The 24,612-nt window shown below is 52.4% G+C and overlaps 9 protein-coding genes across 9 annotated transcripts; 6 read left to right on the plus strand and 3 right to left on the minus strand.

Moving 5' to 3' along the window:
- Position 1: 1 nt before the first annotated feature.
- COCVIDRAFT_22785 (hypothetical protein) lies at positions 2 to 4,770 on the plus strand (the record flags this gene model as incomplete). Its single annotated transcript, XM_014705596.1, has 3 exons — positions 2 to 1,870; positions 1,919 to 2,217; positions 2,265 to 4,770. 3 exons carry the CDS (start codon positions 2 to 4, stop codon positions 4,768 to 4,770), a joined length of 4,674 nt encoding a protein of 1,557 aa, XP_014561082.1.
- An 837-nt stretch (positions 4,771 to 5,607) lies between these two features.
- COCVIDRAFT_33839 (hypothetical protein) lies at positions 5,608 to 8,673 on the minus strand (the record flags this gene model as incomplete). Its single annotated transcript, XM_014705657.1, has 6 exons — positions 5,608 to 6,878; positions 7,250 to 7,978; positions 8,041 to 8,121; positions 8,167 to 8,366; positions 8,472 to 8,551; positions 8,602 to 8,673. 6 exons carry the CDS (start codon positions 8,671 to 8,673, stop codon positions 5,608 to 5,610), a joined length of 2,433 nt encoding a protein of 810 aa, XP_014561143.1.
- Positions 8,674 to 9,104: 431 nt separating this feature from the next.
- Positions 9,105 to 10,079, plus strand: COCVIDRAFT_22787 (hypothetical protein; the record flags this gene model as incomplete). The annotated part of the gene is made up of 2 exons (XM_014705597.1): positions 9,105 to 9,257; positions 9,327 to 10,079. 2 exons carry the CDS (start codon positions 9,105 to 9,107, stop codon positions 10,077 to 10,079), a joined length of 906 nt encoding a protein of 301 aa, XP_014561083.1.
- A 251-nt stretch (positions 10,080 to 10,330) lies between these two features.
- On the minus strand, positions 10,331 to 11,187 carry COCVIDRAFT_33841 (hypothetical protein; the record flags this gene model as incomplete). The annotated part of the gene is made up of 3 exons (XM_014705658.1): positions 10,331 to 10,589; positions 10,638 to 11,118; positions 11,172 to 11,187. 3 exons carry the CDS (start codon positions 11,185 to 11,187, stop codon positions 10,331 to 10,333), a joined length of 756 nt encoding a protein of 251 aa, XP_014561144.1.
- A 604-nt stretch (positions 11,188 to 11,791) lies between these two features.
- On the plus strand, positions 11,792 to 12,814 carry COCVIDRAFT_87510 (hypothetical protein; the record flags this gene model as incomplete). The annotated part of the gene is made up of 3 exons (XM_014705659.1): positions 11,792 to 12,043; positions 12,099 to 12,401; positions 12,449 to 12,814. The coding sequence occupies 3 exons, from the start codon at positions 11,792 to 11,794 to the stop codon at positions 12,812 to 12,814; spliced, it is 921 nt and encodes a 306-aa protein (XP_014561145.1).
- A 263-nt stretch (positions 12,815 to 13,077) lies between these two features.
- On the plus strand, positions 13,078 to 14,770 carry COCVIDRAFT_33843 (hypothetical protein; the record flags this gene model as incomplete). The annotated part of the gene is made up of 2 exons (XM_014705660.1): positions 13,078 to 13,375; positions 13,425 to 14,770. 2 exons carry the CDS (start codon positions 13,078 to 13,080, stop codon positions 14,768 to 14,770), a joined length of 1,644 nt encoding a protein of 547 aa, XP_014561146.1.
- A 607-nt stretch (positions 14,771 to 15,377) lies between these two features.
- Positions 15,378 to 18,181, minus strand: COCVIDRAFT_22791 (hypothetical protein; the record flags this gene model as incomplete). Its single annotated transcript, XM_014705598.1, has 2 exons — positions 15,378 to 18,073; positions 18,142 to 18,181. 2 exons carry the CDS (start codon positions 18,179 to 18,181, stop codon positions 15,378 to 15,380), a joined length of 2,736 nt encoding a protein of 911 aa, XP_014561084.1.
- A 2,185-nt stretch (positions 18,182 to 20,366) lies between these two features.
- Positions 20,367 to 21,413, plus strand: COCVIDRAFT_22792 (hypothetical protein; the record flags this gene model as incomplete). The annotated part of the gene is made up of 3 exons (XM_014705599.1): positions 20,367 to 20,416; positions 20,468 to 21,006; positions 21,058 to 21,413. 3 exons carry the CDS (start codon positions 20,367 to 20,369, stop codon positions 21,411 to 21,413), a joined length of 945 nt encoding a protein of 314 aa, XP_014561085.1.
- Positions 21,414 to 23,096: 1,683 nt separating this feature from the next.
- On the plus strand, positions 23,097 to 24,571 carry COCVIDRAFT_12220 (hypothetical protein; the record flags this gene model as incomplete). Its single annotated transcript, XM_014705577.1, has 4 exons — positions 23,097 to 23,179; positions 23,243 to 23,394; positions 23,475 to 23,861; positions 23,937 to 24,571. The coding sequence occupies 4 exons, from the start codon at positions 23,097 to 23,099 to the stop codon at positions 24,569 to 24,571; spliced, it is 1,257 nt and encodes a 418-aa protein (XP_014561063.1).
- Between the last annotated feature and the right edge of the window lie 41 nt (positions 24,572 to 24,612).

Raw genomic sequence — 24,612 nt, forward strand, 5'->3', positions numbered from 1 at the left:
GATGACTTCTCGACCTGGCCCGGGGATTCACGAATCTCTTCAGAATCGTGGTAGCGGCCTGCCTCCTCGGTCCCAGGTGCAGCGTCGGCCGACCAAGCCCATCTCAACGCTTGTCCAGCCCGACTGCATCGACCCAGCCCTGGAAGACGACCGCCCTCCCACACACAATGTCGCAAACGATGCTGCGCGTCCTCCCCCACGGGGACGCCCGCCGCTCTTCTATACCGCCATGCCCAACTACGCCCTCGACATGCCTATACACGCCTTTCCTTATCAGCCAACCGCGAACCTCCCCCTTCCCCCACGCCCGGGCTCAATACATCTAAGAGATGCGTCTCAGCAGCGTCGCATATGGCCCGGCGGCTCCGGAGTCAAGGAGACTCCAAAGCCAGGCGCGTCTGAAGCCGTCGCGCCTCCCGTCCATTTTCCCGGTGGTAAGGTTGCCGATGTGTTCCCGTGGACTGGTAACAGTGCCGAGGATAACTTGTCCGAGGCGCTTGTCAAGGCAGGTGTCAGCAATAAGCCTCAGATCATGAACGAGTCCAATACTGCTCGGCCCTCGCTGATAAACAACCTGAAAAACAAATCTGGTCTCAGTACACTGTCCACCCTGTTCGTCGCCGTCCTGGAAAAGAGGCAACAAACTGGCCGCTTACAGGCCCCCAACACCTTCAAACCCCCACCCCGACTAACTCTTAGAGATTCCACTCGTGAGCAGTGGTTGCATGATCTAGCAAATCCCACCACAGGTCTTCGTCGCCTCAGCCGCACCATACCCCATGGACTCACTGGCAAGGTGCTGCTGGAACAATGCCTCAATAAGAACATACCGCTTCCGCGAGCCTTGTGGTTGGCCAAGTGCGTAGGTATCAACGAGCTTCGCGCTCACAAGAGAAAGGGACAGGCCGGTACTGTGACGTGGGGAAGAGGCTGGACCAGTTCCGTGGAGCAATTCATAGACGGAGTCATTGGCGGAATAGGACAAGGCGACTGGAAACCACGAATCACGTATGCCCTCCAACTGGCTACCCATCTTTACAAAGAGCACCTTCTCGACGACGACCACTTTCTTGACTGGATAGTCAACGGCTTAGACACATGTGCATCGGAGCGTCTATTCATCTGGCTGTTGGTTGTTTCCATTTCTCACTACTGGGCGGACGTTACGTGCTGCCGTCGCCGCGGCAAGCGTCTTGCTGAGTCGTTGCTCAACCAACTTGACAGGATCTATCGACTAGAGGAACAGGGTCCCTACCTGGCTGTCTTGCAATACCTGGAAAACACCGTTGTCAGACTACTTGCAACACGGCCAGCATGTTTACTGCTCCCGACATCGTGGACGCAGTACGGCCCTCTTCTCCAGAAACTTGCAGAGAGGCGGAACCATGCACACGTCACCCAAGCCATCCGGAGACTTGAGCAGCGAAATTGCAGGTTGTCAAAGGCTCCCCAGAGACCATCATTCGCTTCACAAACGCCTGCCGGCCGAGTCTATCGCATCCTAGACTCTGTTGACTACAATAGGCCAGTCCGCATCGAAGACTTGTCTTATGACTGCATGGAGATTATTGCGGATGCGCCCCGCCTAATCGGTGTTCTCCTCCGCTGGACTTGCACGTACTATCGAGAAGGTGCACACAGGGTGTATCTCGCGACTCGGTTACTTCGGCGGTGGAATCATCTCGGAGCCGATGTGTATGACGGCATCATTTCGTATTTGCGCGAAATGACATGGGTTGCAACAGGCGATCCTAGCCTTCTTTTCAAGGTAGTCGCAGAACTGGTTCGTTCCAAAACATTCGCGCTCGGACGCTACCTACAATGGCTTATTGCTACTGGATCCGTGGGGCATGGTGCAGATCTCTCTGTGGTAAGTTGCCTTCGTCAGCGTGATGAATCTACTCTAATCCGTTACCAGCCTGCCTCCTGGCCGCTGCGTCTAGTCACCGAGATACCCCTTACTGGACTGCCTGATCAGATTCGCACCCTGCGGAGCACCCTCCTTCGTGGGACCGTACACTCTGCAGAATCAGAGCAAAGAGCCCTTACCTACGCCAAACATATGATGTCTCAGACTTTGCCTAGTTTGTTTGGGCTCTACAATTCCACGACGGACATGAACGAAGTTGAGCTAGACAAGCTTAGTCCGACCGTGAAGTTTGAGCTAGGTATCTGGTTACGCCGACAAGTTGCTCAGTATGCAGAAGTCAACGAGCAGTAAGGCCTTTTATTGACACGTACGGTAGTTCGCTAACTTTCTATAGTGTACCTACCAAAGATGCGCCAGGAGAAGAGACTGCTGCAGTGTCCTTGCTAACGGCGTTGGATTTCCATATTGTAAGGTCCTACCTCGAACGTTTTGGAGATCTCGCTATACTTGCGGACGTTGTTGGTATCGCGACTTCATCTTTGGATTCCAGTGTTCTTGCTTCCACTGCGGACACGATTAACTACCACGCCAAAGCCTTCCGTGCCATAGGTGCCTTCGATCCTCTATTTGCCAGAATTACAGCGAGATATGTCGCCTTGCGAACGATCCGATTTCCCGATCGCGAGCTCCTGCTCAGCCTTGCTAGTCTAGCTCGCACCGCCCAAACTGATGGACAGCTCCCACAGCTTCTCAACTATGACTTGAGTCAACTCAGTCAGCGTAACTCGCTTATTGCCTGCTCGCCTGCCTCTGATAACATGGGTGAAGTTATGCAGACAGGATCCTCCTCTGATGACGAAATTGAGCGTATCCTTTCTAGTGGTACCAGTATGGACCAGCAGATGATGGGTCGAGTACTCCGCAAGATTGTAAGCAACATAGAAGAGCATTCAGGCAAAGGTTCCGTGCATCTGAACAGCCATCATGGCTGGTTCCATCGACTCCGCTGTTTCGATGAGCCAACGTTTGATATGGTTGTGAATGAATGGCTGGCCTCAAGCTTGATGGCTCAAAGAACCGACAGCTTGCGAGTAGCTCTGCCCACGCTAGCTGGCTCTGGCTGTGTTGCTCTGACTTCTTTCCTGGAAACTTTGCGAGCCTGTGTTGCAAGATTCAAGACAAGCCCATCTGAAGGTTGCTTCCAGAGCGCACTGAAGGGTATGCACATCATCCTGCCGTCCGATGCGCTGGCTCAGTCATGTTCACCCCAAGATGCGTATCGATATCGCCTCGAGCAGCGAAAGCTATGCTTGGAGACTGAAGGGCGTTTCATGCAGTGTCTAGGTGAGCTGATTGGGCTTGGCTCAATAATCCCTTCGCACAAGACTCAAACACAGCTTGCAAGCTTGATGCGTAGTAGGCCGGTGCTGTCAATTCTGAATACTCACATCGCTACCGATCCAGGATGTCTGAGTAAGCTAAGTAAAGACGTTTCGAGTGATTGCCTGAATCAGTCGCTAGATACCCTTCTTGATCCAAACGACCATTTAGGTTTATCTCAGAAACCTCCTGAACAGCAGGTGGCTGCGGTATTTTCACTTGCTAGTGAGCTGTCATTGCCCATCTGTCAGGCGGCCATTGAACGAATCTTCTCTTCCCGAGCGACCGCGTCTGAGGGCTCCAGTGAGGCGCTATCTGCTACCCTTCTCAATGCCATCAGATTAGCAGTGGAGGAGGACCGGCCATCCGGACTAGAGCTTCTTGCGAGTTTGGACGCTTCGCTGACAGGGCAGATACGACAAAATGCAGAGCGTGAGATTATCAACGCTTCCGCTTTCCTGACTGCATTGTCGACTACCAAAGTAGAAGAGTCAGAGATTGTTTCCCCCAAGACCGTCCAGAAGTTCCTCGCCGTCATCGATCTAACTCCTAGCAAGGGCGCTGAAAGTACGGAACAGTCTGGCATGCTTCAAGCTTTGATCGAGAGGCTCAAAGGGATGACTCAAGCTCTTGATGATAACAAGCTCTCAGTGTTAGACTTCTACGCTTGGTTGACGGCTCTACTCCGATTGGCAGTGTCCCACGCGTCCACAATGATTAGCAATGCTACGCATCCGTACCAGACGGCTATGATGAGTACTATGGCAGCCATGCTCACTCACCCCACTTTGGAACTGTATCCTACAATCACTGAACATGTGTTTGACGTTACAGTATTCCTCTCGGATTACATCTCCGACGATGTACGATTCCATGTCACCCGGCTGGATGGTGCTCGACTCGCGAATGACTCACGTTGCGTCTTCATTCTTGGGGTGACAGCGCCTGTTGATGGTTGGCTTGTGCTTGCAAGACCCGTCAACGCTCCTCCAAATCAAAGCTCGTCACAGCCAGCGACACCTACACCACTGCAAGGACAGCCGACACCGTACCAAAATCCGCAAACGCAGGCCACGGGATCTTCGACACCTCAACAACGGTACTCGAGCCAGCAACAGCAACGACAGCAGCAAATGCAGGCCGCCCAGCAAGCACAACAAACGCGCAACATGCAGCAATACTCACAACATCCACAAAACAAGATGCTCCCCGCCCAGCTCCAGCGAACACCTTCAGGCCAGGCTACCCCATCACCACTCTCACAAATGCAGCAGATGCAGCAGATGCAACAGCGCGCCATGCAACCTTCGCCTGTGTATTCGCAACGCCCGACCCCTGCAGCGGGTCAGGGCCAGGGGGTCACGCAGGCGCCTGGCAAATTGCAGCTGAAGCAAGAGAAGGAAATCCGACACTATCCTTTCGTCCAGCCAAGATGGGAAATCCTAGCCGAGAGCTCAGGCAATCCCACCGGGAATGAGACTGCAATCAACTTGAGTCTCTTTGGAGCGCGTAGGGTGTAATGGGTCCTCCTGTCGGCACTTTCCTTCTACAATGACCCGATCCCATCACATACTCTGAAGGGAAAGGCTTTTTTTCTAAAGAACCACCTTCGCTTCGTGTATGTTCTTTTCGTACCCTCGTTATCTCGTTTGTTCCCCCGGCAGATTCATTGTGATATTTTTTGAGGGGGGATTTTTGGTCCTCCAGAGCATGAAGCACGGCGTTATCCCGGGTTGAACTGCTATGATCTGCTTATGACATCGCATTACACCGGAGTTTTGTTCTTTGTTCTTTGTTGTTGTTTTTTGTCCTTTTATCTTTGTATGGGCGAGAGGGAAGAAGAAACATTCGCAAAGCTCACAAATTTTGGCATGCAGCGTTTTTTTTTTTGGTTATTCTTTTAGGGCTTTTTTTGGGTTGGAAATGGGTATTCGAGTATTGGAATTATTCATGTACGTTGCGCGCCTGTGTGTTATTGTTTATTGGCATCTTTTTTGTTGTTGTTGAAGGGAAATGAGGAAAGCTCTCTGCTGCGATAAAAGATTAAACACATGAGCTGTGGGTTTTCTTGAAATCAAGGGAAATCTCGTGTGGGAAATGGCGTGTCTGTGTGTGTAGCTTAAGTGGAAACTATGTATATTGTTTTTTTATTATTATTCTTATTATTATCATTGTGTATTTGCGTGGTGTTTTGGTTATTATAGGTAGCTTGGTCAGTTTTAAAGGCATTTCAGCTAGTAGCGTAGATTTTTCTTCTTCTTTTTTTCCTCTAGAAAAGAGAAATGAAAAAGACAAAACATTCATTTTACTACCAGATAACTTCTCTTTGCACCCCCCCCCCCCTTCCCCCTCATTCCCTAGAACGACTTGGAACCCACTTCACACTCCCCAATCCCACACCACTTCTCAAACATTGTCCCCAACTCCAGCACCTCTCCCCCCTTTTCTTTCTCTCGTACCTCAACCACAGTCCAGACATCAAACGCCGCTTCTTCCTCCCCATCCCCTGCATCCCCCATCTCGGCACTGACTCCCAAATACGGATCCAATTCCTTGAGTATAGCCACGCAGTCATCCAGTAGAATCCAGTCGGCGCGCTCATCGCTCATCTCCGGATCTGCAAACCCGACATGTCGCAGCACGGGGGGCGCGCCGTTGCCTAACGCGTACGATACCGTGTGGCCCGTTAACGGCGACGTGAAGGTATGTGTGGGGTGGCGTGGGGTGGGGAAGACAGGGGCGTATGCATCGAATTGTTTGAGGCGGGAGAGAGCGGTGTCTTCGGGGATGGGAGAGGTGTAGAGTGTGGAGGCTAGGGCGCGGGCGCGCTGGGTGTGTGCGGTTAGGATTGCGATGGCGGAGTGAGGGACGTAGCGTGTTGTTGTTACTCTTCCTTCAGTGTTATTATTTTTGTCGTCTGTTTTCTGAGGAGCGAACGTTGGGGGGAGAGGAGGAGGCGCTACGCCTGGTCCGCCGTTGTACAGGAACTGGCACCAGGGCTTTATGCCGCTGATCCATGGGCCGGTGTCGTGTTCGCCGTTGGGACGCCATACCTCGCCTCGCGGGTCGTAAAGGATGGTTTCTTGAGTCGGGTGCGCGGCAGCGGCGGTGTTGGTGCTTTGTTTGCGGCCCCAGAGGACGACTTCGACGAGCTCGACTGTGTCTTTGACGTGTTTGACGAATTCTCGAGCTTTTGCTGCGCATCGGGCTCTATCTGCTTTGCTTGTTCGTCGGTCTGCTCTGACATCTAATATCAGGCTGTCGATAATCCATGCTGCGCTTTCCTGCCATATGTCAAAAAGGTGGAACCATACAGCTTGCATGAGCGCGCTATCGTGGGCATAAAAGTCTGCATAGTAGTCCAGGAGCAGGCTGGCACAGGTCCAGTATGCGCGTGTGAAGGTTGTTTCGCAAGGTTGACAGGGCCAGGTGGAAGTGCCGCGGCGGTGCGGACAACGAGGGTAAGTGAGGAGTGATTTTATGAGCTTGTAAGTTTGGCCAAAGAATATGGTGTCTTCTTTCTCTGGATGACAAGCTTTGATCGCGTGGTATGATGTTGCTATTGGGGGCGTAATTGTGTAGTCTGAGATGATGATTCTTGGCAGCAATGGTCCTCGCTCCATTATGGCTGTGGTAGTCAGTTGAGTTAGTGTGACAAACAGTATTTGTAGGAACATGCTGTTTAGAAAGCGGTCGATGCGAGGTGGTGAGTTGACGCCAAGGCTAGATGGCTATGACGATTGTTAGAAAGGTGAAACTGGATTACAAACAATACAGTGAGGGGTGATGGTATTCTTTGTATGAATCAAACTCCGTTTCGACCGCCAAGACTTTCCGATCCCTAATACGTCGTTGCCTACCACTTCGACATGCGACTCAATGTGCTCATTCGCCCATGTTGCATGTTGCTCAGCAGCGCTTCCTCGAGAGCCGACTGGCTAATTCCAGCATCTGCTCGATGTTAGTTAGTGTTAATATACGGTTTAATTGGGAACTCACCATCAATATCACTGAAGCTACTTCCCATACTAGGGGTGCCTTCACTGCCTTCTTTTCTAGATCGTGGCCCACCACTCCTCGGGCTACCAAGCCGACCTAACGCTGCACGATGGCCTAGAGGTGGACTCATAGGACTCTTCGCTGCCGATGGAGGCCCGCCTGAGCTGGTCATTGACGACGCTGTCTCAGTGGTAAGGGACTGTACATCAATTGACTTTTGTCTGGATGGTGGGTCGGTCCTAGAGCGATGGGGAAGTACAGCGTTTTGCTCTGCTTTGGTACTACCGCGAAACTGTGCGTCCTGTGCAAATTTGCTGCTACTTGGTTGCGTTCTTGCTGCAGATGCAAAGGGCAAACTCGTCTCATGAGAACCAGACTCATCAAACTCCTGTGCACCATCGCCCTCATCAAATGTAGCAAGATCTCGTGGGCGCTTCTGTTGGAAACGAGGAGGTCTCTTAAACAACTGACTGCGGTGAACTGGATGGTCCGCATCCGACAAAGAGGATGAGCTTGAAGATGATGATTCTGGGATCTCAGGTGAGACATCCTCATCATTTCTGTAACTTGGGTGAGGCAAGTTTGAGGCTTGAGTCCTTTCCTCTGACTTGCGGCTTGTTAGGTTGGGACGCTGGGTAGACCGAGTAGATAGTGTTCGAGTAGGCGCCTGAGCATGTGCTCGAGACTGAGTGATTGTAGTCGTAGAGGGTGTCCTCGAAAGAGAAGGAGCTAATTTTGTTAGAAGACTTATCTCTTAAGATCACCTGCAGTCCGTCATCGGATATGCTCACCGGGAGTCGTCGCTACTTCTGCGTTACGCAAACTAGGGCTTTCTCTCGAACGCCCAGCCAAGGCAGATGGTGTCCTTCCAGCTACTCATTGTTAGTTACGGACACTATCGTAAGAACAGATCATACCCCCAGACCCGGCGCTACCGCCTCTTCGCATGGCCACACCACCCACAGCAGTCATGGTGCTGCCGACTGTAGGTGATGACGGAACAGCATTTGTAATGCTGACCTTCTTCATCTGGTTTCGAACATGGTCAAGATGCCTTTCGTACAACCATGCTGCTTGCTGTAGAAGAAAGGTAGGCGGAACTTGAAACTTGTCCGCTCTAAAGCGAAGTAAGCAAGGCTGTCATTTCCATTACGATGCACATACGTACAACTCAACCCCTATACCATGTTAGTTTATGGCTCCAGATGCACAAAGTAGATACTCACAGTTCAAATCACTAGTCTTTGACGACTTGGATATAACTTTCCAGAGTTGCCGATCCTTTTCGGCATCCCATTGTGCCTAGGTAATGGTCAGATGATGCCTCCAGAAGGCGAACAGGGGCATCTTGCCTGTGGCGGATCCTCAAAGTCACCCCGAATAAACGGAAGGCGTATCAGTGCCGTGAACTGAACTGAAGCCATCTGGAGATGGTAATATGTACCTACAAGGGTGTAGAAGGGATGGAGCGATGGTTGAGTGAGGTGTGGTTACGGGGCTAGGGTGCCGAATAGAGCTTGGTGTGACAATATCTACGCGCCGTGCCCAATTTGGCTGACGTAGTTTCTCTGTGGACGAGACAGTTCAAAGACGAAGCCAAAGCTATATATTAACTCTTATTCATGTAATCAGGCGCATTAAATGTGTCTATTAGATTGATAGCTTTTTGAATCAGAACAAACAGACTTGCACAGATCTCAAAACCAGGTGCCTTGCGTATCGTACGCCACAGCGCCTGCGCCACAGTCGCCCCGCCAATTGCTCATGCAGGGCATAAAATACTAATGCATAAAACTTCCTTTACCAGTCATCCAAGCAATTCAATTCAACAACCCCTTGACAAAGACAGCCAAACATGTCTTCCAAAGCCGTCACCAACATCGACATTCAAGGCAAGCTGCCAAAAGTCGCATCAGGAAAAGTGCGCGATCTATATGCGATTGATGATGATACCCTGCTTTTCGTCGCTAGCGACCGCATATCAGCCTATGACGTGATTATGGAAAATGTGAGTTTTTCCAGAAGAAACAAAACAAATAGAGAGTTTACAAGGCAAGAATGTTGACAAGATGGTTAGGGAATCCCAGGCAAAGGCGCTCTACTGACGGCAATGTCCATCTACTGGTTCAACTACCTACCAACCAAGGTGCCTGGACTGAAAACGCACTTCATCACCAATGATCTTCCCTCGTCAATTGCAAGCCAGACAGACCTCAAGGACCGCAGCATGCAAGTCCGGCGTCTGCAAATTCTGCCTATTGAGTCTATTGTCCGTGGGTACATCACGGGATCTGGGTGGTCAGAGTACACCAAGTCCGGAACTGTCAATGGCATCAAGATGCCAGAGGGGTTGATCGAAGGACAGAAGTTGCCGCAGCCGCTTTGGACGCCAAGCACAAAAGCGGAGGTTGGCGGCAAGGATGAGAATATCAGTCCTGAGAAGGCGAGGGAGATGATTGGAAACGAGAAGATTGCAAGCAAGGTCGAGGAGCTTTCGTTGGCTATCTACACTGCTGCTGCATCTCGCGCAGAAGAAGTGGGGATCGTTCTCGCTGATACGAAGTTCGAGTTTGGTATCGATGAAAAGGGTGAGGTGGTGCTGGTTGACGAGGTTCTGACACCGGATAGCTCGAGGTTTTGGCCAAAGGATACTTGGGAGCAGAATCTTGGCAAGGCGCAACCAAGCTTCGACAAGCAGTTTTTGAGGGACTGGCTGACGAGTAATGGGTTGAAGGGTAAGGAGGGAGTCGAGGTTCCGGCTGACATCGTGGAGAAGACTGCGGCGAAATATCGGGAGGCATACGAGAAACTTACGGGCAAGACTGCATAAGCAAAGCAGATGTGGAAGTTTAGTGTAGAAAGAAACTTCAAATGCCCAACCGCAAATCAATTATTAGTTTTATATGGGAAAATAGTCATCATTAAACTAGGGTGTAGTCGCATTATGTGGTTGCTCGCTATTACAAGAGTAACTATACTTGTACATGTATATTGAAGTAAATCGTGGATATCGTTGCAGAAAAGACAGTTGGTTCAGGACAACGCCTCCGAGTCCTGTCTCCTTCCTCGTTAGTTCCTAGTCTATACAGAGTAGTCGCTCTTGACCCTGCGCTGGGAATCAGTGTCTAAAAAACTCCCACGGCTGCGGGTTGACTTTGTGGAACGGTTGCGGCGCATCCTCGAAGAGCTGTCACCACCAAGACGGCCACCAAGGCAGAACATGATGGTAGCTAGGAAGTAACAAGCTACAGCAGCCCACGTGAATCCCATGAGGTAACGGCCGATGCGAGCTTCGAAGCCGGCGGACCGGAAGCCATTGCGACCTTTGACAACCCATGCGCTAGTGATTATTAGCATTTGTCAAGCGCTAGTAGTCTGTAAAACTTACGTCATGAGAGCAGCAGCAAGGGCCTGGAAGAAGAGGGCAATGGAGGTCATGAGAGATGACAGATATCCCCCAAGACGACTGAAGAGAGCCAGGAGACCGGAAAGCAGGGCAATGGCAGCAAAGAAAAGAGCAATTAGGTAGAAGGCAAACATGAAGCGAGACAGATAAAAGTACTGCTTCGTGCCGAGGAAGGCATCAGGGATGTTTTGCTCAGTGCCAAAGTTCCTTGGTGGATCGAAGGGAAGAGCGGGGACAGGTGAGCCGCAGTTTGCGTTACGGCCATTGCTTGGGTTTTCACCGCAGATGGCAAAGAAGGTCCATCGAGAGGGGTTGCGGGCGTTGGGAATGCCGTTGGTAGAGGCTTCGAGGAAATAGAACCTGTCGAGCGGGGACTTATTGACGCCGCCAGTCAGGATGGTCAAGAACTGGAAGAGAAGGCCAGCAGCAACGAGGACCAGCGAGGCAATGGCGAGCAAGGGTCCTATTTTGTATGTCAGCGCATAGGCGACGGCGGAAAAGAGCGGGACAGCATACTAGCCGGGCCTGCCATGGTGGGGAGAGGAGGATATCCAACTGTAGAGCTGTAACAGAGAGGACAGTGCCAGCAATGATTGACAGGGTTGCACGAGGGCCTATATTATTATTGGAGATGAACAGTGGACATGTGCACTTGAAAGGGTCTGGGAGAGCTGGTTTAAGAAGTCTGGCCAAGCCATGACGTATGCTGCTGTGGGAGAGTCGGCTCTCTGGCGTCGTGGCTAGCTTCGTCACCTCACTAGGTTACGACACTATGAACGCGCTTTGCATCATCCCGAGGCACACAGCAAGGAAAAAGGGTCCATGGCTCGGATGCGAGTACGACGGCAGATGGTGCTGTTTGAGTGTATGCGCAGCGACAGTAAAGTGTCTAGTAATTAGCAGAGGATGCAGGCGTGTTTGAAGGTTGCGCCCGGCTGCAACAAGGAGGGTCTGATCCAGGGCAGGGATGCGGGCCTTGGGCGGATAGAAGCGAGATCTGCTGCGTCGACTCTGCGCCCGCCCATCGCGCCTGCGTGGCTGACCAAGACGGAATCCTGCCTTGCTGCTTTGCTGCATCCGTCTTTTGAGTGTGTGCGGGTGGGTGCTGTGTCCTGCCTTGGAAACCCACCGCCGTCATGTCCACCGCGATATGGCCGCCCATCGACGAGGACCGTCTCGCCCAGGAACAGGCCGCATCGCAAGCGCGCGAGCTCGAGTGGCTGCTTGTCCAGCTGCGCGAGACGCTGCAGTCGCTCAAAGCCGGCCTCGACGAGTGTGCCGCCCTGCTTGCGCCCTCTGAAAATGGGTCTACGCTGGTGTTGACCTCTGTGCGCTCAGAGAGCCTCAAGGGCCTCATTACGCGCATCGGCACGCGCATCACCAAAGGCGTAGGTCATGACTTGGTCGTTTATGTACACTGGAGCATCTACTCACTGTCCTCAGAACATCAAGCTCCGCCTCGCAAGCCTCCCACCGCCAAAGGGCTCATTGACCTGGGACCTCGTCATCTCCTCTGCACCGCATGCACCTACCCTCGTTGTTCCCCAGCTTACTGCTGTACGAACCTCCATCAACAGTTGTCTAGACGCCATCGATGTCGCTACCTGGGGAGGAGACGCGACCAACGCCCAATTCGTCTCGGGCCAACTCCAACTACTACACGACCACATAATTGAGGCACAAGCTGCTCTCAAAGGCCATTCGCCTGTCCAGCCCTCGTGGTGGGACAATCCCGTTGACGAAAACGTACGCTGCCTATCTGCACAGACTGAGAGCTTCGCTGACTGTAATAGACATTTGATCCTCCACTGCCTGCAAATGTATCCTTCCACCTGTTTGTCTTCGACGCTGCCCTCGTCCTCGAAATCCGCACCCTGGAGCCCCATCATGCGGGGGATAGCGGCTCACTCACTGGGTTCAGCATCCGCAACACCTTTGCATCAGCCCTCGGCGGCACCCGAGCCCCTACACACGACGAAGCCGACCGTACCTTCACATACAAGAACCGCGAAGTCCGTGTCAAGGAGAAGATCCGTGTTGAAAGCCAAGATCCAGCCTTGATATCCGCCTCAGCAAAGCTCAACGCACTTGGGCACACAGTCATGCTCAGCCGGAAGGCTCTCAACATTGTAATGGGTCGAGACGAGCAAATGGACTAACTCCGCGCAAATATGATAGCAGCCAATTGCACCATCGGCGATTGGGTCAGTATGCCACTCAGAATCCTTCTTTTTCCGCGGGGATGTCACTAGTGCGATCGCGCCATATCGGCTCGTCGCTATCGGAACAACAATTCGCTATGCCCATTATCAATTCGGCGGCCGAGGAGTAGTCGCGTTCAGTATTATCTTTACTCATAAAACAATTACCCCTCCTTCTTGGATTTGGATATTGTATTTTTTGCATCACTCCAATCTCCATAATGGCGCCTGCACTTCTCACTGCAGTCGATGCGACATCGCACATCCATCTTATAGTCGGATCCAACCCACTTGCCGGCGCACGATGCACACGCTCAATAGAAGTTGGTGCGAAGCCAATACTACTTGCGCCCGAAGATGCCACCCTCCACTACGGCCTTGCGAAACGTATCGAGGCTGGCGAAGTACAATGGTTGAAGCGGAGTTTCCAAAATGAGGATTTGACAACACTCGGACGTCCTGAGGTGGATGGTGTAGTAGACGCTGTATTTGTTACCTCTGGCGGAAAGAATGGTTCGGGTAGGTGGTGACAGTATACTCTGCATAGTCATCTTCTAACTCGCCACAGCCACCCAGATCTCGAACCTCTGCCGGAGGCTGCGCATACCAGTCAACGTCACCGATGCCCCGAATCTCTGCTCCTTCACACTCCTCTCCACACATACCGACGGCCCTCTTCAGATTGGTATCACTACTTCTGGAAAAGGCTGCAAACTTTCTGCAAGAATCCGAAGAGAGATCGCTGCATCTCTTCCACCACGTTTAGGCGATGCGGTCGAGAAACTGGGTACACTGCGAAGACGCATATGGGAAGAAGACCATGCAGCCGAACTCTCACAGGATTTGGAGGCAGAAGAGGAGGACAGTGGACAACCGGCGACGTTTAACAAGTTGATTCTGGAAGAGAGCAAGGAAGCAGCGCGGGGTCGCCGTATGCGCTGGCTCACGCAGATATGCGAGTACTGGCCGCTGCGTCGCCTTGCAAGCATCACCGATGCAGATGTAAATATGCTCTTCCGCGAATTCGCCAGCAGCAGCCCCTCCAAAGTCGGACCCACAGCCACTGCACCACAGCGAGTAGGCCGCATCATTCTCGCAGGCTCCGGTCCCGGAAACCCAGATCTCCTGACTCGCGCCGCCCACAAAGCCATCCTCTCTGCTGACCTCATCCTTGCCGACAAACTCGTCCCCGCACCCATCCTCGATCTCGTACCCCGCCGCGCAACCGTGCACATTGCACGAAAGTTCCCCGGCAATGCAGACAAAGCGCAAGAAGAACTCCTAGAAATGGGATTGGAAGGACTGAAAGCTGGCAAAGTGGTCGTACGAATAAAGCAAGGTGATCCATACATCTACGGTCGCGGAGGAGAAGAATACGACTTCTTCCGCGCACACGGCTTCATTCCCAGCGTACTCCCAGGCATCACAAGTGCACTCAGCGCACCCCTTTTCGCCGCCATACCCGCCACGCACCGCGGCATCGCAGATCAAGTCCTCATCTGCACCGGTACGGGCAGGAAAGGCGCTCCGCTCGATCCCCCCGAATTCGTCGCTTCCCGCACACTCGTCCTGCTCATGTCTCTGCACCGCCTCTCTGCTCTCGTTGACAGCTTAGTCGCAAAAGCGTATCCTGCAGACCTCCCCGTCGCTGTGCTCGAACGCGCTTCGTGTCCGGATCAAAGGGTCATACGTACGACGCTCGAGCATGTTTGTGCGGCTGTCGAGGAGGAGGGAAGTAGACCCCCTGGACTCCTTGTTGTGGGTAACGCTTGCAAAGTGCTTATGAAGTATGAGCAGCGATGGGTAGTCGAGGAGGGGTTCCATGGATTGGATAATTTGGGGGGTGATGGCGAGTTGGAGATTAGTAGGCTTACGGGGGTCGATGCTAGTGCTGCTCCTGTTGCTGTAGCGTAGACTTGATAATGAAGAAATAAAACATGCAATGCAGTATCACCTATTTTCTATGCATATCAAGAATACTTGAATAAGTACACAAAGTCATAATATGTTCAAGGCGAAACAAGTTAAATCAGCAATGATCTTTCATTTCCATCTCATACCCTCATTCACATGCATGTTCTATCATATATCAGGCAATGACGCCTCATCCCATGTACACCACACATTTCGAACTTTGACTCCTCCCATCCCTTCCCTTCCTTTCCATCTATAAAAACGTCTCGTATTTTCCATTCCCTACGCGTTGCATTCATTAAAAAGAAAAAAGAAGATTCGTACAGTTACATTCGCAATTGGCAGTTCCAAACAGCGTTGACTGAGTTTTTTTTAAAAAAAAAACGCCGATCCCGAGCCATTGAATCCGTGAGGGAAAAAAAAAGGGAGAAGATTCCAAGGCTACGATGCATGCATAAAGAAAACACCCAAAACACCGATGCTAAAATCCGTCAAAAAAAAGTTTTCTGTAAATGAGCAGTTCCATCATCATAACAGCCGCTTTTGTGCGCCGTGGAGATGAAGCTGGTTTCGTAAAAAAAAGTAGGGGCAAAAGACAGCGGTGCTATCACACCTGACTGGTCCAACTCTTCCTCTTATGATCATGCTGCTGCTCCTCCCAGATAACGAGTTCGCGGCCACTTCGGTCACCACCGCGGCGCACGCGATCAATACCGAGGTGTTCGAGGCCGTCGCGGCCGACGTGGATACCGAAGCCGTATCTGATCTTGCCGGGGTTGACAAGAGAGTCGTGCTGACCGTCTTTTCTCGCCTTCTCTTTCAGCGCGGGGTCCGTGGGTGAGTCGGGTCGGAGGTTGCTGCGGGAGGGGCGGACGAGAGAAGCGACGGAGCGGGCCCAGGTGCGCTCGGCGTAGGTGGTTCCCATGAGGCGAGCGACGAGGTCGGGTTTAGTTTGGGGGTGGGCGAAGGCGCGGTCGGTGAGGATGGGGGATTGGTAGACCCAGCTGATGATTTCGCAGAGGGTGTTGCTGCGGTGGGGGAGTGCGGCTCGGCGGCGACCCGGGATGAGGGCGAAGAGACTGATGGTGTAGAGGGCGAGGAAGAAGCAGAGGGCGTAGTAACCGGGGAGTTCGGCGGCGACACGGACGTTTCGTACGTCGCCGTAGTACTGGGTCCAGAAGCAGCCTCCTGCGAGGATAGGCAGGGACATGGATGCGAATGAGACGAAGGATAGAACTGCCGTTTGGAAATGCTTGTTCTCGAGCGCAGCCAGTGTTACTGAGAATGGCAGGCGGCAAGCGTAATCGACCAACAGAGAAGTTTCAGCAGTGGCTCCGCCTTTGGATGCGAGCGCCATGTATGGCTGGAGTACGCGGATAGAGTAGTCGAGCGACAAGAGTGCTAGGAATAGGAACTGGCCGATGACTGCTGGGACGAACGAGTACAGGAAGTTCGAGGCGGAGAAACCGTCAGTGCCTGTACGAGCAAAGACTCGAGGTAGGAAACCGAGGCGAACAGCGTCGTTCACAAAGCTGACGACGTAGAAGGCGATCAAAAGGATACAGGCGATGACAATCCAGGCAATAACTGAACCGTCCTTCAGCCACCAGGGCAAATAGCGAAGTCGCACATTCGGGCTGCGAATGTCCATGCGGATCGAAAAGTCGTTGCCCTGAGCTACGTCAAGATTTGCGCGGTCTGGTCCTTGCTCTCTGATGCGTCCCTCCTCGACCTGGAATCTCCGGATCTCAGCACCTTCCTCTCCAATACCGTAGAAAACGTCGCTTGGTCGCTTCGTAGTAGTCCAGTAGCCCAGGCGGTCAGCACGGTTAGCAACATTGTTCCAGTCGCCCTTATCGAAAGTCTCCGAGTTGTTGTAATCTCCAAGGTTGTTTGAGCGCTCCAGAAGAGCGATGATGTCTGCGAGCGATCGCGGGTCCCATTTCAATCCAGTCGGGCTGCGCATGAGGAAGACCATGAGATAGATCAGGACGAGCACCAGAAGGATGTAGAGAACAACGACTGTCCAGATGACGCCTTGTACAGCGACCCATCTCCAAGCGGAGCGTACCACATTATACCGTACGTTGAAACTGGAAGCAAGAAGAGGGACTGTCCATGCAAAAAGCCATGAAATGACAAAAAAGGCACAGATACCGGGATGTCCAGCGCGGAAATGCTGAATATTTGGCAAAACGAACTGCATCGGGTATAGTCGAAGAAACACGGCTTCGGATCTCCGGTGGAAAGAGTCTGAAGACATGGATATGAACGGAACAATGCGTTGAAGGGCTGCCTGGATCTGGATGAGCCAGAGGAACAAGAGCATGCCTAGCAAGGTTGGGAGATATCGGAAAACGAAGTAGCGAGTATCGCCAAAACCACCGTAGTCCCACAGTCCGTAGGCTTCATCGCGATTGGAGTAGACAGCGGCGAAGATGAGCGCACCGAGCATGAGCAAGCATAGGAAAATGAACAGGCCAAGCGACAGCGGGCGAAGGACGGCGGGTAAAAAGTGAAGGGATGAGTGTGGCTGCGAGTGTGCTACAAAGACATCCTTTTGTCCCCGAGTAGGAGAAGGCGACTGCTGTTCTCTGTACTTGTGGGATTTGTGGTGGGGTCCATCTGGTTGCGTAGCCATGGGTGCCGGGGCAGTGGCCAGTGGTGTATATGAATGTCTCAACGACTTGCGTGCGGGCTTGTGCTGTTGCATTCTCTCCTGTGTCTGTTGCTCCAGTGCCATATATCCCAGCCCATTGTCGGGAATGATTCTCTCGACGGGGTAATCGTCGTCATCATCATCCTGGACTGCGACTGGGGGTCGGACCTCTGGATATATTCTTGAGCCTCGGACATCTTCATCTCGGGTGAGCTGGTCGATGGCGAAGCGAATATATGGTGTGGTGTCATGGCCTGGAGTAGTCGCCTGCGATTCGGTCTCCATGTCGTGGATCAACTGGGATCGGCGTGCGTTTTGGGTTCCTGGCCTCGACTCCTCGGCAATGGTGGATACTGCGGGTGACTGAGGGCGTTCGTGAACGAAGGAAGGCTGCGGAGGCTGGAGCTGTTGCCTGGGGATACCAACACCTCGTAGTGATGTTGTGGGGATGTTGGTGTGAGGGATCAATTGCTCATGACTTTGCGCTGGTGTTTGGCGGTATGAGGGCGGTGTTTGGTAGACAGGCCTCCTCTCTTCACTTGAGCTGGACGCGTGCTCGGACGCGCTGTAGTAGCCTTCGGAGGCAGTCAGTGAAGCGGCAACGCTCTGTTGCGAGTTTTGGTGGGACAATTGGGGCTGAGAAACTGGCAATAGGATGAGTAAATGGGTGGGTGGTGAGTAGTCGTGAGGCGGGATCAAGCCGCATGCATACCGTTTGTCTGCTTGAGTTGGAATCCAGGCTCCCCACTCATGTCTTCTTGGGTGGATTAGTCAAGTGGAGTCACGAAGGAATGTTTGCATTGTGAGCGCATGCAGCAGCTGGGCGGCGACAAGTTTTCTACTCGAGATGGCTGGGTGCAACTATCGGGATCCGGATGTGTGGCGGGGGGCTGGGGAGGTTGGGCAGGGTTGTCTCATCACCGCCGTCACCAATATTCTTGGTACGGCGCAAATGCAAAACTATGTGGGAGCAAGCGAGCAAAGAAACAAGTTCCTTTTATCTACAGCTTGTTATTCGCAGCCCTGACTGAGGTTGCGGTATGTCTGCTGTGTTGTCAATCGTGCCCTTCCCCGCGGCGGTGATGCGCTAGCCACTGCCCTGACGCGTCCAAGCTTCCTTGCCCGCGCCTCCATCTTCACCAGCAGCCTTGTCATCTCCTGTTCCTCTTTTCTTTTGCATCCGTTCCAGTGGTTGGGAACTCGCCGCCATGGTCGACAAACGTGCGCCTGTCTCGTGATCTCCTACCTGCCTGGAGACAGGTACGCTCATCCTTTCGTCGCGGTCCATCTACATGTACTCTACCGTCAGTGCAGAGAGAGTTCAGCGCACCCCGGCCCTTTAGTTCAACAATTCCGTCATCACAGCGTGGCAGCGGGTTGCCAGAGCAGCTGCATTTTTGACCATTACAGGTAACCCGCACGCAAAGCGCACAGGTGGCTTTGTTTACATGGCCGCCTTGAAACAGACAAGAGATTGTCCATGCAGAGCGACTCGAAAAGTGCGATCCTTCCAGACAGATTTGGATTACTGTTCGCCGTTGGGTGCGCGGCCGGGTGCCTGCGTGGTCAATGTCGATCGCATCGCCAGAAAGTCGGATCCAGTCAGTCTGTTGTTTGCCCAAATATGTCTTCGTCGTGGGCTGTGTTTTGGGCGCGTCGCTCTGTCATGACGGTGGGAGCTGCTAAGGGAGCAAAGCGCACTATTTCAGCACAGATGGGTTTAAGAGGCTTCACAAGGCCAGCCATCTGTGACTTCTGTGCATTCAAGTAAGTCCAAACCCACAACGGCATGGCCCGAGATTTCAATAGTCTTGTGATTCCGCCCAAATGCGGGCTTCGAAAGAATACCGGCGCCTTACCGCCTCAGCTGTGGATTGTCTAGACACTCTAGCTGCGCATCACGACCTGCCAAGAGCTCACTGCGGCTGAACACACAGCCCAAATTGACCGCTACATCGGCGAGGGTAGTAGCTGTCCCATCTCTCCTCTCCGACGCTCGTCACCGAAATTCCTCTCCGAGTGGCGATTCTCCTAATGCATTCAGCCTTATTTCCCAAAACCCCCTCGGGGTAACATTGGTTCGTGCTGACATAGGGCGGGGCGGTTGTGGGTATAGCCCGTATGGCTGTTGAGAAACGGCCCCCTTCCGCCCAAGAGGTAAGTATCTTCGTTGTCATTTCGATTAAGAACGCCACTAAATGACATGTCGTCCCCACCCATCCATTAGCCCCCAACACTGCATATCTTCGCCTGGCTGGTGCCGAGACAAGTGTCAATACATGTATAGCAAAAAGAAGGAGGAAAGACAATAAGCTATTGTTTAGTGGACCTTTTTTCTAAGCAGGCGCCCCAGGCGTACGGTAAACTGGGGCATCGCCTAGACTTTCCCTTGTCCATCTGTGGTGTTGTCTCTGAAATAGGGAAAAAAGGGCTGTGCTGAGGCTCAGTTGCCCAGATCATCTATTGCCTCGAGGTACGGGTCGGTTACCAGGGATGTTGCTCCTTCGGCAGCTTTCTCTCAGCTTTCAGCATCAACTATGCGGCCAAGCTTCTCACAAGATACCAAAATATCACAGTCCCTACCAGCCACCATGGAGAAAAGAGACATTTAGCCTACATTAGGTCATGCGCGGGCTTCGGCTGGTGCGTGGCGCAATCGGCGCCTTTCCAAGGCCGTGCAGACCAAAGTACGCCCCGTTCAGGCGTTCACTATGCATGCCTGGATACTTGAGGGGGCCCACATCTTCCGTGTGCTGTTCCTCTTTGAATTACCTGCTTCATCCTATTCTATATCACACCGGCCATCTTCCTGTTGTACCTGCTGTCGCTTTGGCCGTAATTTTTTTCTCTTTGTTTCCACTTAGTACACATCAATAAACACAAGCGCAGTCAGCGCATACCAAAGGCACATTCGGTATCATACTTTGTGCGCCTATCATGTCTAATTCGTCCTTTTTCGACTTTCACTGCCCACTCGGCGGCAAATGGTAATAACTGAGCTCAACTTTGATGGAAACTTTGACACTGACAAATTCCAGGTATGCCTGTGCCAGTGGTAGTAATTTCGTAGGATGCTGCTCGTCGGACCCATGCTCGAATGGTTGCGTGCAAGGAAATATCCGACCTGCTGGCTTCAATATCTCCCACTATGGCGGATTTCCTGATGCGTCTTGCGGAAGTGCTAGCGACTTCTTCACATGTACTGGAGGCAACAGTTTCTGGGGATGCTGCAAGTCGAATCCCTGCGCTGCAACCCCACCAGCAACATGTGCGCAAGGAGACTTGGTACCTGCATTCATGGAGCGACCAGAGCAATTCAACGCATACGTATCACAGGACAAGAAAGAGAATCCTTCGGGTTCAGGCAAGAGTAACACGGGCGCTATTGTTGGTGGCGTTGTTGGAGGAGTGGTAGTCTTGGCCATTATCGGAATCATCATCTTCATTGTGCTCCGTAAAAGGAAGAACAAGAAGACAACAGAAGGCGACATGGGTGCTGCCACCATGATGCCCATGATGAACAATAATGAGAAGAACGACAACAGTGCTGCCGCAGGGCATTACGGAGCTCAATCACGTATGTCGACTCACTTGCTTGCCCTGTTTCACCAGCTAACTTTGAGAGCAGCACCTCCTACATACTCGGCTCCAATCCAGAATTCTTACCAGGCCACTTCACCCGGCAAGGGACATGAGTCGTATCACCAGTACGCCAGCCACGCAGCCGAGCCACAAGAGCTTCCTGCGGATTCTTCCTCGTCCCATAACAGATTCTCTGAACTTCCAGCCGGCTCTTCAAATGTCATGGACAACCGACGATTCTCAGAACTTCCCGCAGATGCTGCCCGCCCTGGCCCTTCAGAACTCGAGTCACCATACGCGACTCCATTCGTTTCTCCACTGGCTACACAACAAGAATTCTCCGGCGACATGGCGAAACGAGCTAGCCGTCAAGGGCTTGGTGTCTCGACTGGTCAACCATGAAAAGAGTGATCGTAAGGGATGATTTCGCTGGGATTCGGTGTATTAACATTTCTTTGCATTATTTTATTCGCATTTGGGCGGTTTTTCATCCTCGCATACCCTTACTTAGCTTCCATCTACCTGTATATATACCCGGTCCCAAAACAAACAGAAATAGTAATCCCAAGAATCCAAGAAAGATTCATTACATATGCATATGTACTTTATCACTGCACTCCTCTCAGCCTAACACAATCCAGAATATAGCCGGCTGCCGAAAAAGAAGTCTTGGTAAATAGTAAGACGAGGCTGCCTCGTCGGCGGCAACGAAACAAGTGATGTAACCTCCGACTCCCACCTCTCACCTTGCCTCAAAACCCGCCAGGAATAGACGCCGCCCGTCAGCTTCTCTACGTAATTGTGCCACCTGACTGCTCCGCCACCGATCGCAGCACTAACACCCAATGCGGGGTATGCCTTTGCATTCCAATCACACCAACCCGTCTGAGAAAGAGCTTTCGAGAGCTCAAGCAGCCCTCACGATCACTCTTTACTTTACTTCCACTTACTAACTAATACATACTTACCTTCCATTCTGCAATGTAATCCACGTTTCCCACTCCCTTTCTCTTTCTCCACTTTATTTCCCCCGCGCGCGCGGGGGGGGGGGAGGGGGGCCATGCACACAAGATAGCTCGACGCCCATTTCAGCCCCCAAAAAAAAACAGATAGTAGTCGTCGGCATCACCATCGCACGAATGAGGAGCTGCATCCTTCGCCGTTAGTGCTGAGGTTATCCTGCACGCCAATTATGCCTAGGTTGGTCTCTTTCTCTTCTGTCTCTTGTCTCTGTCGGTCTCTGTGTCTGTCTCTCGTCTTTGGACCTTTTGTTCCTGCGGTGTGCCGTGGGCGAAGCCGGGGGTGCTGGGTGCTGGGTGCTGGGGTTCGTGTGGACGCATACTCAACAGCTACGTATACACGCACACGCATGCTTGCTTGCTTGCTCCTGTGCAATGTGGTATGTGTGTTGAGCTGGTTGCAAGATCCCCACCCCCCACACACACACAGCCCGAGCTGGTCGCTCGTATCCGGTTGCAAGGTAATCATACCGCCGTTTTGTCTTCTTTGTTAGTATGTATTGTATGTTAGAGTGTGGCTACTGGTGCGGCGACACCGCAGCGTTTTTAGTTTTCCGTTTTGGAGAGTCTTTGCTGGAAGCAGGCGAAGGAAGAAGAGGAAAGCGTAGATAAGTAGAAAAGCTGGGCACACAGGCTGAGCCCGCCCACTTTTGCATAGTTGCTGCGGCTTTGTTTCGCTGCGGCTATTATGGCCTTTCTTGGAGGTGGGAGGGGTGTCTCGATCAGCTCTCTCGTGTTTTTTTTCTTGACGTGATTCCTTCCGTTTTTTCTTTACCCAGCTTCCTTCCGCGCTGGCTGAGATATTTACCTGGGCGGGTTTTGGTCGCCTGATTTTTGCGCTCGGTTGTGAGACCCGGCCAGCCATACTTTCTTGCCGTCTCCTTGCATCTGACTTTCTTTCTTTCTCTGTCTAATTGGTACCTGTTTTTCTGTTCGCTCTCTTTTTTTGAGGGACGGTATTGTTTGTTTGCTATTGACGTGATTGTGAGTGGAGGTCTTGAGTCCAACTAGTAGTGGTAGCCGATACTACTCAAGTTGCGACCGCGGAGTCGGTTATTAGTGTAATATGTCGGCCTACCTTGCTGCGCGACAGGCCTTCTCGCCTTCATGTCCTTCGGGAGGAACCTGGTGGGCCTGTGGATATGGAACGTAAGTGGATTGTTAATATTTCATCTCTGCTCCCATCATCTCTGGTGTCTAATATCATTGTAGATACTTTGTCGGCTGCTGCGCAAGAGACCCATGCGACATCACATGCGCCCAAGGCAACCTTTACCCAGGTGCTTTCGATCCAAAAGCATATGGCACATTTCCCGATGCTACATGTGGAACTGGAAGCAAGTTTTATACTTGCTCTGCCGGACGTAAGTACTTGAGATGATCAACCGATCTTGGTATCGGTCTTCTTTCCCGCGCGCTACAGGCGATGACTGACTTGCATTAGAAACATTCTGGGGCTGCTGCAAAACAAATCCATGTGCCCAATCTGGCTGTCCCGACGGTGATCTTGAACCCGCAATCTTGAATCGGAATGACCTGCTCAGTGCATATCATGCTACCGGATCTGCGACTACTACTAGCACCTCAGGTCCATCTGCTGCAGCAAAGAAATCGGATGACGGCGTACCAGTAGGAGCCATAGCAGGCGGCGCAGCAGGCGGCGCATTCGCTATAGCTGCTATAATCGGCATCATCGTATGGTGGCTATGTCTACGAAGGAAGAAGAAGGAAAAGGCAAAAGCCGCCGAGCACTACGGAGACGCAAACGGAGACGCCGTCAACGGCATGAGCGAGTTCCACAACAAGCACCACCATAACCAGATTTCCGAATGTAAGTTTTGACAACAAAGACTCCAGCTTAGCCAGAAATATATACAATTGAATTACTAACAACAACCCACAACAGCACCCCCCTCCTACACCTCGCCCAACCCTAACCACCCAAACGGCTTCTACAACAACCCCACCACACACACCTACCAACACAACTACGACCCTTCCACAGTCGTACCCCACACCTACAACACCCCACAAGAACTCCCCCTCTCCACCCCAGCCACCCCCCAAACCCCCGCCCAATTCCGCACCCACAAAAGCATGTACAGCCACGCCCGCGGGCCCTCTGAGCTCTCCGGCGACGAACCCCGCAACGAGCTCGACTCGGGCGACCCCGCGAGCCCCGAGCTAAGCGGCAGCACCGCCGTTGTTAGTCCCGCGAGTAGGAAGTGGAGCTGGGATGATAATAAAGAAAAGGTGGATCTGGCGACGCAGTTTGAACATCCGCATGAGGAGACTGAGATTGGGGTTGCGATTGGGGAGCCAAGGGGGGAGCCAAGGGTTATGCCGGTTTGGAGGGAGATGAGGGAAGGCGAGGTTGAGGCGCCTGGTGGGAGAGCAGAGGCGGATGGGGAGGTGCTGGGAGAGCAGAGGACGAGTAGAGGGCGTGCACCGCAGGGACTTGGGTTTATTGAGATTCTAGATGATATGGCGGAGAGGAGGGGGGGGGACATGGATGCGCAGAGGGCGGAAAGGCGGAGTTGAGAGTAGCGATGCGTGAAATCTTTTTTCTTTTTCTTCTTTTT

Source organism: Bipolaris victoriae (genome assembly GCF_000527765.1).
Source record: "Bipolaris victoriae FI3 unplaced genomic scaffold scaffold_7, whole genome shotgun sequence".
NCBI lineage: Eukaryota > Fungi > Ascomycota > Dothideomycetes > Pleosporales > Pleosporaceae > Bipolaris > Bipolaris victoriae.